The following is a 15,343-nucleotide window of genomic DNA, read 5'->3' on the forward strand; positions in this document are numbered from 1 at the left end:
TCTCCTATAGAGCAATCAGCAAACCCTTCAGCATTTAGAACAAAACACACAGCAATTCTCCTGGGTAGCAAGTAAAGTCCAAAAACAAAGTATTAGCAGAGAGAGAGAGAGAGAGAGAGAGAGAGAAGAGAGAGAGAGAGAGAGAGAGAGAGAGAGAGAGAGAGAGAGAGAGAGAGAGAGAGAGAGAGAGAGAGAGATGGGGAAAATGATTCACAACTGTTGAGATGTTTCCATCTGTACTTGGGGAAAATATGTTCACACCTGTACATCAAACCCCCTTTTCTTATCATCAGCTGAAATACAGACTTTATATAATTTTAAGATGGAGACAAAAACACACACAAAAATAAAAAAAACAGTGGGAGGAATTCAGAATTCTGAAAAACAGTTTCAGAATTCCTTTTTAAAAAAATTATGTGAAAATGTTTATATTCCCATTCCCACGGATCTTAGAAAATGGATCAGGAGGCAAGCAGGTCTCTAGCCTCCTCGTACATTTCTTTGCAGCCGAATCTTTCTCGAGGCATGTTTACTCGGAAGTAAGTCTCGCTGGATCCAACGGGGCTTACTCCCAAGTAAGAGGCGCAGAGAAGGTCCAGGGGCGCGCAAAGAGCCTCCACCGTGGCCATCGGGAAGCGCGAGGAGCTGTTCCTACAAAAAAAGAACCCTCTCCTTCCCCTCCCTCTCGCCCTCCCCACCATCCCGGATCTCCGAGGAGACCAATCTGCTTCCAAGGAAGGCGGCAGATAGAAAAGAAGAAGAGGGACTTGCGCACCGTCCAGCGCCAGCATGGAAGGGAAATCCTTGCAGTTGGAGACGCCGGTGGAGTCGGTCACGCACGTCTTCCACAGGTTGGCCCAGAAGGTGGCCGTGGTGATGACAGTGCCGTCGATGGTGGACACTTTCCAGTAGTCCGTGGGCAGCGTGGACGACACCAGCACCCAGCCCGAGAGGACCAGCAGGAAAGCGAGGATCTCAGCCGACGAGTTGGCCATGGCGGGGAAGGAGGAGAAGGTGGAGCGCTGGAGCTGCGCTCTCGGAGCGGGTTGCGAGAGCGCACGGCCCTTCCTCGCAGCCTCGACAGAGCGCACGGAGCGACTGAGCGCCCCGGCTGAGCTCCCCACCCGGGCGGCAGCATCCTCCCGCCGGCGAGGGAGGAGTCGGCCGCTCCACGCTCCACCCCGGGCGGCGAGCCCTCGCGGCCGGCCTGGCCAGGCGACGGGGTCCCGGGAGGAAGGCTGAGGCGGGAGGGGGGGGCACGCCTCGCCTCAGCGCCGCTGCCCTCGCTGGGGAGAGGTCTGTAATTCCAGGTAGGGTTGGCCGTCTGTCTATTATGATGATGGTCATAACATGCCCTCGAACATTTCTCTGATGAAAATAGGGAAGTCTTATTCCATAATAATAATTTTACTCTTTATACCTCACCCATCTGACTGGGTTGCTCCAGTCCCTCTCTGGGTGCCGTCCAACATATATAGAACATAATAAACATTAAAAACAAAAACTTCCCTATACAGGGGTGCCGTCAGGTGTCTTCTACAGGTTATGTTTTTACTTATCTCCTTGGCTTGGGGGTTGGATAACTCCAGACTCGCCAACATTTCTCTGATTAAAATAGGGACCTCCTAAGGAAAAGCGGAACATTCCGGGATCAAATTAGAAACCGGGATGGATTCTGTAAATCCAGGACTGATCCCTGACACCAGGATCTATTATTATTATTATTATTATTATTATTATTATTATTATTATCATTAATAATAATAGTAATTCAAATTATAGGTCACCCTTTATCCAAAGATCCTAGGGGCATTGTAAAACATTAGGAACGTAATTACGCAGCATAATAATAGAAACATTTAAGAGGCCATAGATTATTTAATGACCGAAGGCCTGGGTAAAAAGGAATATTTTCCCCTGGTGCCTACAGATATGTAAGGAGGGCACCAGGTGAGCCTAATGGAAGCAAACAAGATTATCCCCCCCCCCCGCCTTAAAAAACACACCACCAGCCTGCCTGAAACCATTGCTGACTCAGCAGAGGGAAAGCAAACCTTTGAAATAGTGTTTGAAGAATGCCACCCATTTTTTGCTGACTTGAATTATACCAGGCTGCAAGGTCATGTGACCAAGCTGAACGGGTTTAGGATCCAAGGTGTATTTAAGCATAAGATCTACTGGGTTTGGCATCTGGGAATATACATCGGTAGATCTCTGGATGAGCCAAGGATGAGGGAGCTGAGCCAGGATCCATCCCAGAGGATCCTGCTCTGTAGGATTGCTCCTTTAGTGACAAAGCATCAAAAACAAAAGTCCAAACTGTCTCCAGATGCTTCCACTTCTTGGCCACAGATCTGGAAATTGGGCCCTAAAAGTCCCAGAGAACATGTGACGCTTTCTAAATTCAGCTAAAAAGAGTAACTTGTTCCACCGTGAAACTGCTTGAACCATACTGAGTTGTGCATTGGGCTGTGGAACCAAGGGTTCTGCAGAAAATGTTTTGTTTGTGAAGACTGTCAGACAATTGATCACTGCAGCCCTTTTTTCCCCTTTCCAAAATAAAACCACAAGCACCCATTTCTAGTTTCATACATTAAATACGGATGACAGCCTTATTTGTTCCTCTGCCAGTATAAACAGATTAGGGTCGTCATGCCTGTTGTTCCAGATTGGTTTTTCTTTTTCACTTACACCAGCTTTCTGTTGGGCCACTTCAAACCCTTCCCTGCCCCTTGAAGTGACATGGTTTCAGGGTGCGTGGGTGCAGCCGGCCAAGGAAAAGACAGCTTGTGAATCTGGGCTCTGTATAACCTCTATGCATATGGCTGAGTTTGTCCGCAGGCCTGAATTGTTAGAGAACCTACCTTTCCTGAATTCTTGCCAAGATATTAAAGACAGGTGAAGCATTGTCCCTGGGCACAGTGGAGGGGACATAGGCAAGTGGGTGATGAATTTGGACAGTGGGATAGATTGGCATCCTCTCAAACTACCCTCCTCTCTGAAACCTCCCTCCCCTGCTGGTGAGTATGGGTACTACATTAAATACTTGGGTTCAAGCTAGTTGTTGGGGCTTTAAACAAATCTTTCCTACCATTACAGTGGTACCTCGGTTTTCGAACATAATCCGTTCCAGAAGTCCGTTCGAGTTCCAAAACATTAAAAAAACTGAGGCGCAAACGGCCGTCTGCAAATTTAATAGAGAAAACTGAGAAAAATACAGTGGAAGCCGTTCGACTTCCGAGGTGTGTTCAAAAACAGAACCATTTACGTACTTCCAGGCTTACGGTGTTCGAAAACCGAAACGTTCGTCAACGGAGGTGTTTGAAAACCGAGGTACCACTGTACCTTAAAAATGTGTCCCCCCTCCCCTTTTGTCTGGGAAGAAGCTATAACACAGAGGGTAGGATTGTGAGGACCATGAATGGGAGGAAACTTTTGCAACATGTTTTTGCCCAATTTTGCCTCCTTCCCCTCTGCCCCCCCCCCAGTTTCCCATGACACCCCATTCTAGTGGGTTTTGGGAGAACACAGGGAGTGGGAAAGAGAAGGCCTTCAACAGACTTCCTTCCATTTGAGGTACTCAGGAGCCAAATCAAGCATTTTGGAAAGCATTTAAATATGTTGAGAACTTGTGATACACACACACACACGGGCATAGCAAACAACATACACAAACTTCACGTGCCTATTGTTGCTAATTTGGCTATGCTTATACAGCTTGTATTTTAAGATGCAATAGGTCAGAACAATTAGCTGAATAAACGGAATGGACCAGGACCAAAAACATTTTCTGCAGAAACTTACATTTTTTTCTGCATTTAAATACAAAGTTATGCATAAAGTAATACCATGAAACACAGAACAGATGGCTTGACTGTGAATATATTAAAATACATTTTCAAGCTGCTTAAGTATATTTAAGGATTTAACAGGCAATTTAAACAGGCAGCAAACGTTTTCAGTGCGCCAGCCATGCTATGCTTTGCTTACAGATATCCCTTGCAGTCAATCAATTACGTTACCGTGAAACTGTTAGTATGCTTTGTATACGGAAGAAACAGAAAGAGACAAGGAGAGAACATTATACTCTTTAATCCTGCAAATTATAGGGTTAGGGAGAAATGGAATATACAAATAGGCCTGGACTGGCCAAACCTGGCATAAATTTAGTTTTCACAGAAGATGAGATTGATGGAGAGCGAGTTACTTGTCTTTTCAACATGAAGTCATCGTGCACCCCAGCTCAACAAACTGGACCACACAAGCTCCCTTCTCTGAACAAAGCTGTTTTGTGATTTTGTTTCAGTCTAGCAACATTAATCGAAAACATGGAATTCTTCCAAGAGTTTTGTGTTGTTTAACTGGATGGTGTGTGCAAAATACACGAATGTGCCAAGACAGGACCCTCCAAAGCCTTTCTTTGACTTTTGAGCTCAATTTCCACTTCCCAGTCAGTCTCAAGCCCCAGTGCCAATGCAAGGAATACATAGACAGCAGTCCTAAACACACCTACAGTGGATTAAGGGCCCATCCACACTTCTGCTAGTCCCATGCCCAGAAACCATGGGGCCAAGTGGTTTTCTGTTTGCTCCTGTAGCTTACCCTGGGAAAACCCACTCTCTAGCAATGATGACATTTGCTGTGATTCAGAAGTAAAGATCAGGTTTCCCCAGGCAAAAGCAGCAGGACAAGCGGAAATCTGAATGAGACCTAAGCTTTGTTGGGCACAATGGTTTTTTTAAAAATCACTAATAAATATGTATAGGACCAAACTGTGACTTAGATTTGGCAGCTCCCTCTCCAGAGACATGCTGGTTAGAGTGCTTCCCCATTTATATAACCCATTTTGTACAGTACAGAGGTACCCGAGCTTTCCCTCCCACGAACCACTTGAAAATAGCTGGGAGTCTTAGTAATTTTTCTGCCCGTTTGCTAGATGCTGCGTGATTTTTAATTGCCATTTTACAGACATGCCATGGACCACCTGAATGAAGTTCACAGGCCATTGGTGGTCCTCAGACCACAGTCTGGGAATTCCTGATCGAGTGGACAACTATAGTTCCATATATCCACCAGACAGGAACAAAAAAGGGCAGCATTGTGTCCAGTGTGTTTTTCCAGAGTAGAAATGGCCAACTTATATGCAGCAGGTAAGGCATGGGAAACAAACATGACTGGACATGCTAGGACACTCTAGGACACTCTAGCCTTTTTTTTGCCACAAAGGATTCCTGGTGGATTATGGTCCAGTAGGAGACAGGGGGAAGGTCAACCCAACCAAAGAGCAGGAGGTACATCTAAGACAGTGCTGGAGAAAATGGTATATTTACTCATAAAAATAGTCCAATATACCCAGTATTATTTCACCTTATAAAACCATCTCCCATACTTCTCTTCTTCCTTTTGAGAGAGCAACCTAGCCCCAGACACCAACCAGAAAAGAAGCAGCTGCCGCCATAATGTTACTTCTTCCTCCCAGAAAGAAATTTCCTTTGGCAGGCTTTTGCTACCTTGTGACTTCCAGATGCTTTGGACTCAAACTCCAATTATCCTTGACCATTGGCCATGCCGGCTGGGGATGATGGGAGTTGGGTGTACAAAATTACCTGTAAGGCTTCAGGTTGGGGAAGGCTGGCCTGGGGCCTATAGAAGTGAGCAGGAAGGTTGTTCTGTCCATTGCCACCGGCCAAATGATTAAGACGGGGTCCCCAAACTAAGGCCCAGGGGCCAGGTGTGGCCCAATTGCCTTCTAAATCCAGCCTGCGGATGGTCCAGGAATCAGCAGGTTTTTATATGAGTAGAATCTGTCCTTTTATTTAAAATGCATCTCTGGGTTATTTGTGGGGCATAGGAATTCGTTCATATTTTTTTCCAAAATATAGTCCGGCCCCCCACAAGGTCTGAGGGACAGTGGACCGGCCCCCTGCTGAAAAAGTTTGCTGACCCCTAGATTAAGAGGTCTGGTATTTTTTCCCCCTTCCTGTATTGTAAGCTGTTTTGTAGATCACTTGATGGAAAGGCATATTGCAAATAATTACAATTTCTAGACTTTCAGGTTAAAAATATGACAGTGGCAACAATGAGAGATTTAAGTTTTTAATAGATCCCCCAAACAAACCCCAAAGGAAAATACAGTGTTATCGCTGAGCTAGAAATCTTGTAATTTCACCAAATCCCTATCCATTAAATCCAGTTCTTTAAAACACATCTTCCCAAACTGTGGAGAGGAGCAGAGTAATCATAGTGGGGAATCAGCAGGAAGAAAAAGGCAGTGCTCAAAACCTCTGCAAAGCCATTATTATTATTATTATTATTATTATTATTATTATTATTACCCGCCTTTCCCCCTCAAGGTGGCTGGCTGGCATAAAAATGTCACAGAGCCAGCCGGTCAGTATATCTTTTTTTTTTTTTATTAAGTTTATTGAAGGTAAATTACAGATATAATGCAAAAGAATACTTCATACAATTAAAACAAAACTACAAAGCAATATCAATAAAAAAATAATCAATTTTACGGTTTCTTGTCTCTTTTTCCTACTACCTTAACTGTGATTCCTAATTTCTAACATAAGGTAAACAAATAGTACATCCTTTTTTTTTTTACTCCCCCCACCAAACCATAATTTCTACAATATAACATATTCAACTTTAAGTCATTAAATCATATTAATACCCCTGACTTCCGGTCGCTTATTGCCGTGCGACTCATTTAGTTGTTCTATGTACCGTCTTTTCTCTTCAGAATTCTGTTAATTCTTTTGTACACACTTATACTGATCATACCCAATTAACTGAATCATTTTTCTATACCAATCAATTCAAGGCAGCCATAAAGATTTCGTCATTGTTATAATATTCTTGTAAATATTTCCTAAATTTTCCCCATTTTTCCAGAAATTTTTGTTTCAAATTTCCCCTTAACTTATCTGTTAATTGAGCCATATCAAGAAATTCTAGTAGCTTCGATCTCCATTCTCCAATGGATGGAATTTTGTCCCCTTTCCAGTTGGCTGCTATCAGCAGTCGCCCTGCCGCAGTGGCATATAGGAAGATCTCTCTACACTTCAGTGGGATGTCTTTCGCTAATATTCCAAGAAGGAATGCTTCGGGTTTTTTAACAAAATTGATTCTCAAATTTTTTTTCATTTCCTCATAAACTTTGTTCCAAAATTCTTTAATCTTAGAGCAACCCCACCACATATGTATCAAGTCTCCTCTTGCATCCCCACATTTCCAACAATTGTCTGATGCCTTTTGATACATTTTAGATAGTTTAGCTGGTGTGAGGTACCACCGGTCAGTATATCACACAGTTCAAAACTGGAGATAACTCTTTATTAGCGGAACAGACTGGACAGAGTTTCAGGCCTAATAAGCACAGCAGCTCAATTCCCTTTAGATCTACTCCATGAAATCAGTTGCCTAGACTAAAAGTCCCCTCCTCCCCACAGCCATCTATGTCTCCTCCTCTCTCAGGATGCGGGTGGTCTAAACCACTGAGCCTCTTGGGCTTGCCAATCAGAAGGTCGGCGGTTCGAATCCCCGCGATGGGGTGAGCTCCCGTTGCTCTGTCCCAGCTCCTGCAAATCTAGCAGTTCTAAAGCACACCAGTGCAAGTAGATAAATATGTACCACTGTGACGGGAAGGTAAACGGCATTTCTGTACGCTCTGGTTTCTGTCACGGTGTCCCATTGCGCCAGAAGTGGCTTAGTCATGCTGGCCACATGACGTGGACAAACGCCGGCTCCCTTGGCCTGAAAGTGAGATCAGCACCACAACCCCATAGTCATCTTTGACTGGATTTAACCATCCAGGGGTCCTTTATCTTTACCTTTTAACCTTACCTCCTCTCTAAGGCTTCTTGCAGGCAATCAGATACTACACCTGTGTGCAGCCTATCTTTGCTCCTCCTGTTTCATGCCTCTCATGGTTTTGGGAGCACCTTAGAGACCAACTAAGTTTTTCATTGGTATGAGCTTTTGTGTGCTTCACACTTCTTCAGATGGTTCTGGGAGTCGAGGGGGAGCTCACTGCAGCAGTGGGTTGGGGGTGCGGAGACACCTGTGACTCTTCACTAGCCTGGCTCATCTTTGCCTCTTGACTTCCCACCTCTCACTCGCCTGATTCAGCCTCTGCCTCTGCTTCCTGACTTCTCTCTTTCACAGACTCTCCCAGCTCACTAAGACACCATCCTCTTCCCAGTCTTCTCCCTCTCTGACCACTCATCATTGTCCCACCGGCACTCCCCAGGCTCTGAGCCGTCTTCCCTTGGGGGTTCCCCAGCGGGTTACTCCTCTGTACCCAACCAGTCTATGACAAAAAATAAGAACAGCTAAAGATACTAAAGAATTGTTAAAAGCAAACAAGGCTCCCCTCCAACACACACACACACACACACACACACACACACACACACACACACACACCATTGGTTTACTTGCATTCTCAGATGGTGAAAGGAAAGATTAGACCTGACCAAAGTTGATGAACATTTTCAGTAAAGAACTAGTGGGACATAGAAGAGCTAAGAAAACTCATATATAACACTATTTTTCTAGAAAGAAGAGTGCTGGAACTCACCTTGAACACCTTCCTCATTTTCTTAGCAATGGCAAGATGGTGCCCACCTGAGAGGTGCCAGAACTGAGTTCCCACAAGTTCTGGCTGAAAAAAAAATCCCTGCTCATATATATGTCTACTCACAAGTAAGTTCCATTGAATTCAATGGGGTGTACTTTCAGATAAGCACATTAGTCAGGGAGTAAGTCCCAACAGATCCAGGGAGACTTCCTTCTGCGAAAACTTGCGCAAGGTCGCCCTGCTTAGATTTTACCTTAAAATAGGTTTTCAGGTACAGTATCAGATGACCAAACCCATAATACTAAGAACATTAACGATTTAAGTACAGTTTGCCCATCGGCTTTGGTTTCAAGTCATTGTGCTATTCAGTGCAAGATATATTAATCATGTGTTACTAAAATCAGCAAATTATCTGGCTCATTGTTTGTTTTCAATGGGCCATTGATGAGGAACTATTTCCTCCTGTCTGACTGAATGAAGCCATTCCCCCCCCTCTCTCTTTCTGTCTATTGACTGCACCCCCCCTGACTCTTTGGTGAAACACACTGTATAGAATGAAAATAAATAGAGTTTCTGCGATCGTAAACATTGCAAGAGAAACCAGAACATGAAACGCTATCCTTAATCATAATCAATATGGATGAGTTCCAAAATGATGTGTAGCCTATGTCACTTCCCGAATCAATGGCGGGAGCACATGGGATACAGGAGGGCAAACAGGAGTGTTTACCCAGCCTTTATCAACATGCTGTTTGTGCTGTTAATCAACACCCATCATTGCTGCCAACAACACGTCTGCATATATGAACCCGTGGACTTGGGCTCTCCGATTAATTTTCTAAGCACTAGTGAGGCAGCATGAATCACAGAATTGTAGCATTGGAAGAGACCACTAGGATCAACTAGTCTAACGCCCTGCAATACAGGAATCTGCATGAGAAAAGACAAAAGTTTATCATTAGGGTTTCGTGTGTTTTAACTGCAAGGATCAGATGCAAAAAGGTGAGGTGTTGGCCAAACGGAAAACAATCAGGAACGCGGTAATTGAGATGGAACATGGTGAATTAATTGGCGTGTCTGGTGAGGGACTGACAGACTCCATTGACAAGGGAGTGGTTGGAATGAGGAAAAAACCGTCTAGGTGCTTTCAGGCAGCCCAACAGTAATTCACTTTATAGAACCAGACCCGGGTCATTCATAATGAAAACCTGGACTTCAGAAATAACAGAATTGCAGCAGTAAAGGTGATTAGGAAGCACAATAACTGCATTTACATCCGCGCGGTGTCCAGCCTTCTCCAGCAGGGCCTACTCATCCATGAAGCCAGGTGAGATGGTCATTTCAGGTGGCAGATCCAGCCGCTGAACACCACGTCACTCACTACCACCTGACCCCCCCTTCATCCTGCTATTATGCCCCTGCAGCCTTCAGCATGTGAGGAGGCTGCGGAAGAGGAGGTGGCAGTGGCAGCATTATCCGTTTGCCCTCAGGTGGCAAAACATCCTGGGCGGGCCCTGCTCTCTCGGGTCCTGTTCTCAAAAACACCATTCTGCAACTTTGCAGCAAAAATAGTCTGCGCCAAGCACTGATTGCCTTGTGCCTGTGATGTCACCACTAAGCCTGCCCTTCTCTAAAACAGTTGTAGCCTGGATAAGAGTAGACCGAGAGGAAAAATGACAGCCGTCTCCCAATATCTAAAGGGGTGCCACATGGAAGATAGAGCGAGCATGTTTTCTCCTGCCCCGGAGGGTAGAACTCGAACCAATAGATTCAAGTTACAAGAAAGGAGATTTCCATTAAACAGGAAGAATTTTCTGAGGGCAAGAGCTGCTGGACAGGGGGGTGGATTCCCTTGGGAGGTTGTGGACTCTCCGTCCTTGAAGGTTTTTAAGCAGAGGTTGGATGGCCAACTGTCATGTATGACCTAGTTGAGATTCCTTCATTGCGGGGGGAGGGGGGAGGTTGGACTAGAGGACTCTCAGGGTCCAGCAACCATTCTATCATTCTGTGTTCTGCTGGAGGAACATTCAGAACACAAACTGAAATTATGTAGTGCTTCTAAGAACCTGTGATGGCTGGCAATAGAGGCAGGAAATGCAGATCAATGAGGGGCTTTCCTCCTTTCCTCCTTTCCCTTTCTCTTGCTTTCACCTATGATTTATCCCTTGAGTGTAGAAACAATTACGACGTGGCGCTGTGGTTAAACCACTGAGCCTAGGGCTTGCTGATCAGAAGGTCGGCGGTTCGAATCCCTGTGACGGGGTGAGCTCCCGTTGCTTGGTCCCAGCTCCTGCCAACCTAGCAGTTCGAAAGCACGTCAAAATGCAAGTAGATAAACGGCGTTTCCATGTGCTGCTCTGGTTTGCCAGAAGCGGCTTTGTCATGCTGGCCACATGACCTGGAAGCTATACGCCGGCTCCCCTCGGCCAATAATGCGAGATGAGCGCGCAACCCCAGAGTCGGTCACGACTGGACCTAATGGTCAGGGGTCCTTTTACCTTTACCTTTTTTACTTCCAAGTAACAGATTGCATAAACCCAGGGCTGGCACCAGAGAGAAGAATGGGATCCCCTTTTGTGTGTCTTCTTCCGTTCTTGCTTTGCTTAGGGCTCAGTTCTCTTGACCCCGTTAAGAAAGGAGTGTGATAGATCATTGCTTGAAGCCTTGCTGTGTATTTCTTGGCTTCTGCCCTACCTGCCACTGATCATGTGAAACCAAGCATATTAAAGGAAAAGACGAACCAGATCCATTTCTTTAGGCTAATTTAACTCAAGTGAAAGCAGGCTGGCCAAGATCAAAAAAAGGTCAGAGTGACAAAGGAAAGATTATTCTGGATTGGGAACAGTGTGAATAAGCAGCCAGGAAGTAAAAGGTAATGAGGACAAGTAGAAAAATGATTTCAACTATGAGCCTTCAGCATGTTCCTTCCAAAAACAGCAGATTAACTGGCACTCCAATCCTAATTGCAAAACGTGGCTTGTGCCATCATAAACCAGAATGGCACTGGATGCAAGATAACCGGAAAAGGTTATTCTACAATCACATCACAACAGTTTTCTATAATCAGAGTTGGGTATACGAAACGTCCTTGAAGAAAAAAAAGGACCTGTTTATGCTGCACTTATATTCGCATAGTTGTGCCTGTTATTCTGCTAGGGAATAACAAACTATCCAGAACACTGAACCTGCACACCCAGCTACTGTTGAAAAAAAAACCCTGCTCAGTGCTCTTTCTAGCTTCTGAAATTTTACTATGCACTTTCAAGCTGGCTCTATTGCACAAAGGACTAAAAACTTACTCATCTTTAAAAAAAAAAGACAGAAAGCTAAGATACTCAGGATGCCAAATTCTCTGTCAAACTGAAGCACTTTGATGTGCTTTCGAACTGCTAGGTTGGCAGGAGCTGGGACCGAGCAACGGGAGCTCACCCTGTCGCAGGGATTCGAACCACCAACCTTCTGATCGGCAAGCTCTAGACTGTGGTTTAACCCACAGCGCCACCTGCGTCCCTCAACTGTTGGTTAATACCTAACACAGATGCCTGCCTCACATTTTGTCCTTCGTCTCACTGAAAGTAACAGAAAGTCAGCTCTGAGTATCTTGAGTGCCACTGCTTTCATTAAGATACCGAGAGCTTCTGCGGAATTAGGTGCCACTGATTTCCCAGGCACTAGGCATTCCGAATTCCCAGTAGAACTGTAAGCAGTTTTTGCATTGCCCTTTTGCAGTGCGTCACAGGAGTGTGCCGGTCAGTAGTTGCACAGTTCAAAGTTGGAGTTAACCCTTTATGAGCGGAAACACAATCTCCGCAGACTTGGCTGAGCTACAGATTCATTCATTGGAATCTGTGCCCCATGATGCCCTTACAAATGTACAGCCACTTCCTTGCATGCAGAATTGGTGGCTGTTACAGGTACAGCAGCGTCAGGGTGGGGTTGATTGGTTCAGGTTCCTAGTGCTATGCCAGAAAGCGACACCTCTAGCAAATCGTTCTGTACACCTGATTACCTAGGGACTCATTCGCCACCACCGAGGCAGCAAGACTATATAAATAAATGTGATTCTTTAATCACGATCCCTTCTTAGTTCTTGCACTAACTGCCTAACTTGCAACAGGAGCGGAATTTACAATAGATACTCAACAGCGATAAAATCTCAAGGGTTGTAATCCGAGAATGAAAAATAAAGGGCCGATAAGATCGGCCAAAGCTTGCTTTCAAAAGAAAAAAAGACTTGGGGACCTGTCGTTTGATTACAAACAGAAGCAGGAAGCCGTGTTTCAGGAGTGCTGTCCGATAGCCGTATGAAGAACGACCCAAAACACAGACGTTATTTAGAAAGTTGCTCATGTTGAGGGATAAAGCTACCTTGCAACCTTCCTTGTTGTCGTGAGATTTTAAACAGTTTTCTTAGGTGTTCAAAACTAGGTGAAGATAATTCCTTTAAGAGCAGACTGCAATTATTTTCTTCTTTGCCAATTAAAAAAAGGAACATGCTCTGATTCTGGGCAGAGTAAAACTGAGAGGTGGTATAACGTAGTGGCTTTAAAATGTGTCAATCAGAAGTCCCTTGTTCAAATCTTTCCACAAGTGTGAGCACATTAGGCAATTGTTCCAATCATTTATACATAGAAATAATAATAATAATAATAATAATAATAATAATAATTTATACCCCACCCATCTGGCTGAGTTTCCCCAGCCACTCTGGGCAGCTCCCAATCGAGTGTTAAAAACAATACAGCATTAAATATTAAAAACTTCCCTAAACAGGGCTGGCTTCAGATGTCTTTTAAAAATAGGATAGCTGCTTATTTCCTCCCATCAGATATCAAGGAAATAAGCAGCTATCCTATTTTTAAAAGACATCTGAAGCCAGCCCTGTTTAGGGAAGTTTTAAATATTTAATGCTGTATTGTTTTTAACACTCGATTGGCCCTCTGCCTGCTTCCCTGTAACCTCACTTCTCGCAATGAGGGAACCCCCAGAAGGCCCCCGACGCTGGACCTCAGTGTTCGGGCTGAACAATGGGGGTGGAGACGCTCCTTCAGGTATACTGGGTCAAGGCCGTTTAGGGCTTTAAAGGTCAGCACCAACACTTTGAATTGTGCTCGGAAACGTACTGGGATCTCTCAGGACTGTTCTTATGTGGTCTTGGTGGCCACTCCCAGTCACCAGTTTAGCTGCCGCATTCTGGATTAATTGCAGTTTCTGGGTCACCTTCAGTCACGTAGAAAGAGGGAACTTCTGACCTTAACAGCAAAATGACTCAGGTGTTGTGCAGAATCTCTATCTTGCCTGAGACACACCATCCCGCAGTCTTTTTCTCCTAGCTAAGGTAACTTCCGCTGTTGGAGTTTTTGGGCACTTCCAGACTGTCACTGTTTGCAGGTAGGACCCGATCACATACCAGCAAATTCAGGTTGCGCAATTTTAGATGATAGGGAGGTCTTATACAACAAGACCTCTTCCTCGGAAAGGCTGGACTTTCCGCAGTGACTGGAAAAGTACAGGATAACACTTGCCTTGATCCAATGTCACCAACCTCTTCACTAATAATTAAAGAGTAAATTCCCATTAAATAGCCAATGCTATTTAATCTCCATGCAAATAAGTTTGGGATGAATGCTCAAATAAACAGATTGTCTGGACACACCCTTGGTTGAAGAGATAGCTTTTAAGACACAAGTCACAGGTGGGGGAAGGTGCTGCGCTCCTCTGTGGGGCTATTTTGGTCTTAAACACCAGCCCCCTCCCCTTCTTCCTATAAGAATGGGGCAGGTACTAAACATGACTTCCATATAGTTGCAGAGAAGGAAAATACAGAGCCCTGCCTCCCCCCCCCCCCCCCGTGCTGCTAACAGAAGATCCAGAGGACATTTAGAATGATACAGCACAGGTTGAAGCGTTAATTGATTGTGATTTGAACTACTGCAATGCGCTCTGCGTGGGGCTACCTTTGAATGTGACCTGGAAACTACAACTAATCCAGAATGCGGCAGCTAGGCTGGTGACTGGGAGTGGTTGCTGAGAGCATATAACACCGGTCTTGGTACATTGGCTCCCAGTACGTTTCTGAGCACAATTCAAAGTGTTGGTGCTGACCTTTAAAGCCCTAAACGGCCTCGACCCAGTATATCTGAAGGAGCATCTCCCATAACAAGGGGGAAAAACTGCCCGTGGTAAGTGGGTTGAGATGCAGAAGAAAAATGGCAGGCAGGCAGGGAAAGTGAAAAATACTCGGTCCTGTAGTGATTCCATGCTCTTTATTGCAGTTTGTAAAACAGTGAATGAAACTTCCTCCAAAATGTCTGCTATATATACATTATTTACACAATGGGACCACGTGATTGGCTGATTCCGGGCTGCTGCTGTAGGCCAATCAGGTTGCGGATTCACTTCTGCCAGAAGCCTGATTGGTTGCTCCTGCAGCCCAATCAGGTTGCTGATTCACTTCATCCAGGAGCTTGATTGGCCGCTTCTGCAGGCCAATCAGGTCGCTGATTCACTTCCACCTGGAGCTGAATTGGGTGGCTCCTGCAGACCAATCAGACTGCTGCATTCTGGATCCTATTGTTCTAGGATTCAGCTCAGTACATAACAGAAAGGTTAGGCAACCCCATATCCTGATGTTGCTTCTTGCGAAAAGAAAGAAAAAGACCCCCAAAGAGGTTTTATTTCCAGCCAACATGACAGCTTCTGAGTTGCGCATGAACTTGTGAACCTTATGCTCTCTTAGGTGAGCAAACTGGGTGGAGT

At 45.0% G+C, this 15,343-nt stretch overlaps 1 protein-coding gene across 3 annotated transcripts in view; it reads right to left on the bottom strand.

Annotated features, from left to right (window-relative positions):
- Nucleotides 1-15,343, bottom strand: part of CLDN10 (claudin 10) — a 78,915-nt gene that overhangs the window by 24,794 nt on the left and 38,778 nt on the right. Inside the window, exon 1 of one of the 3 annotated variants that reach the window (XM_035114287.3) lies at nt 776-1,288. The exons of the other annotated variants lie outside the window; for them this stretch is intronic. Within the exon in view, the coding sequence (XP_034970178.1) occupies nt 776-995 (220 nt within the window). The 5' untranslated portion in view covers nt 996-1,288. Of the gene's footprint in view, nt 1-775; nt 1,289-15,343 lie in introns of those variants that run through there. 3 annotated transcript variants of the gene reach the window in all.

The sequence above is a fragment of the Zootoca vivipara genome, chromosome 4, assembly GCF_965207765.1.
Source record: "Zootoca vivipara chromosome 4, rZooViv2.hap1.1, whole genome shotgun sequence".
NCBI lineage: Eukaryota > Metazoa > Chordata > Lepidosauria > Squamata > Lacertidae > Zootoca > Zootoca vivipara.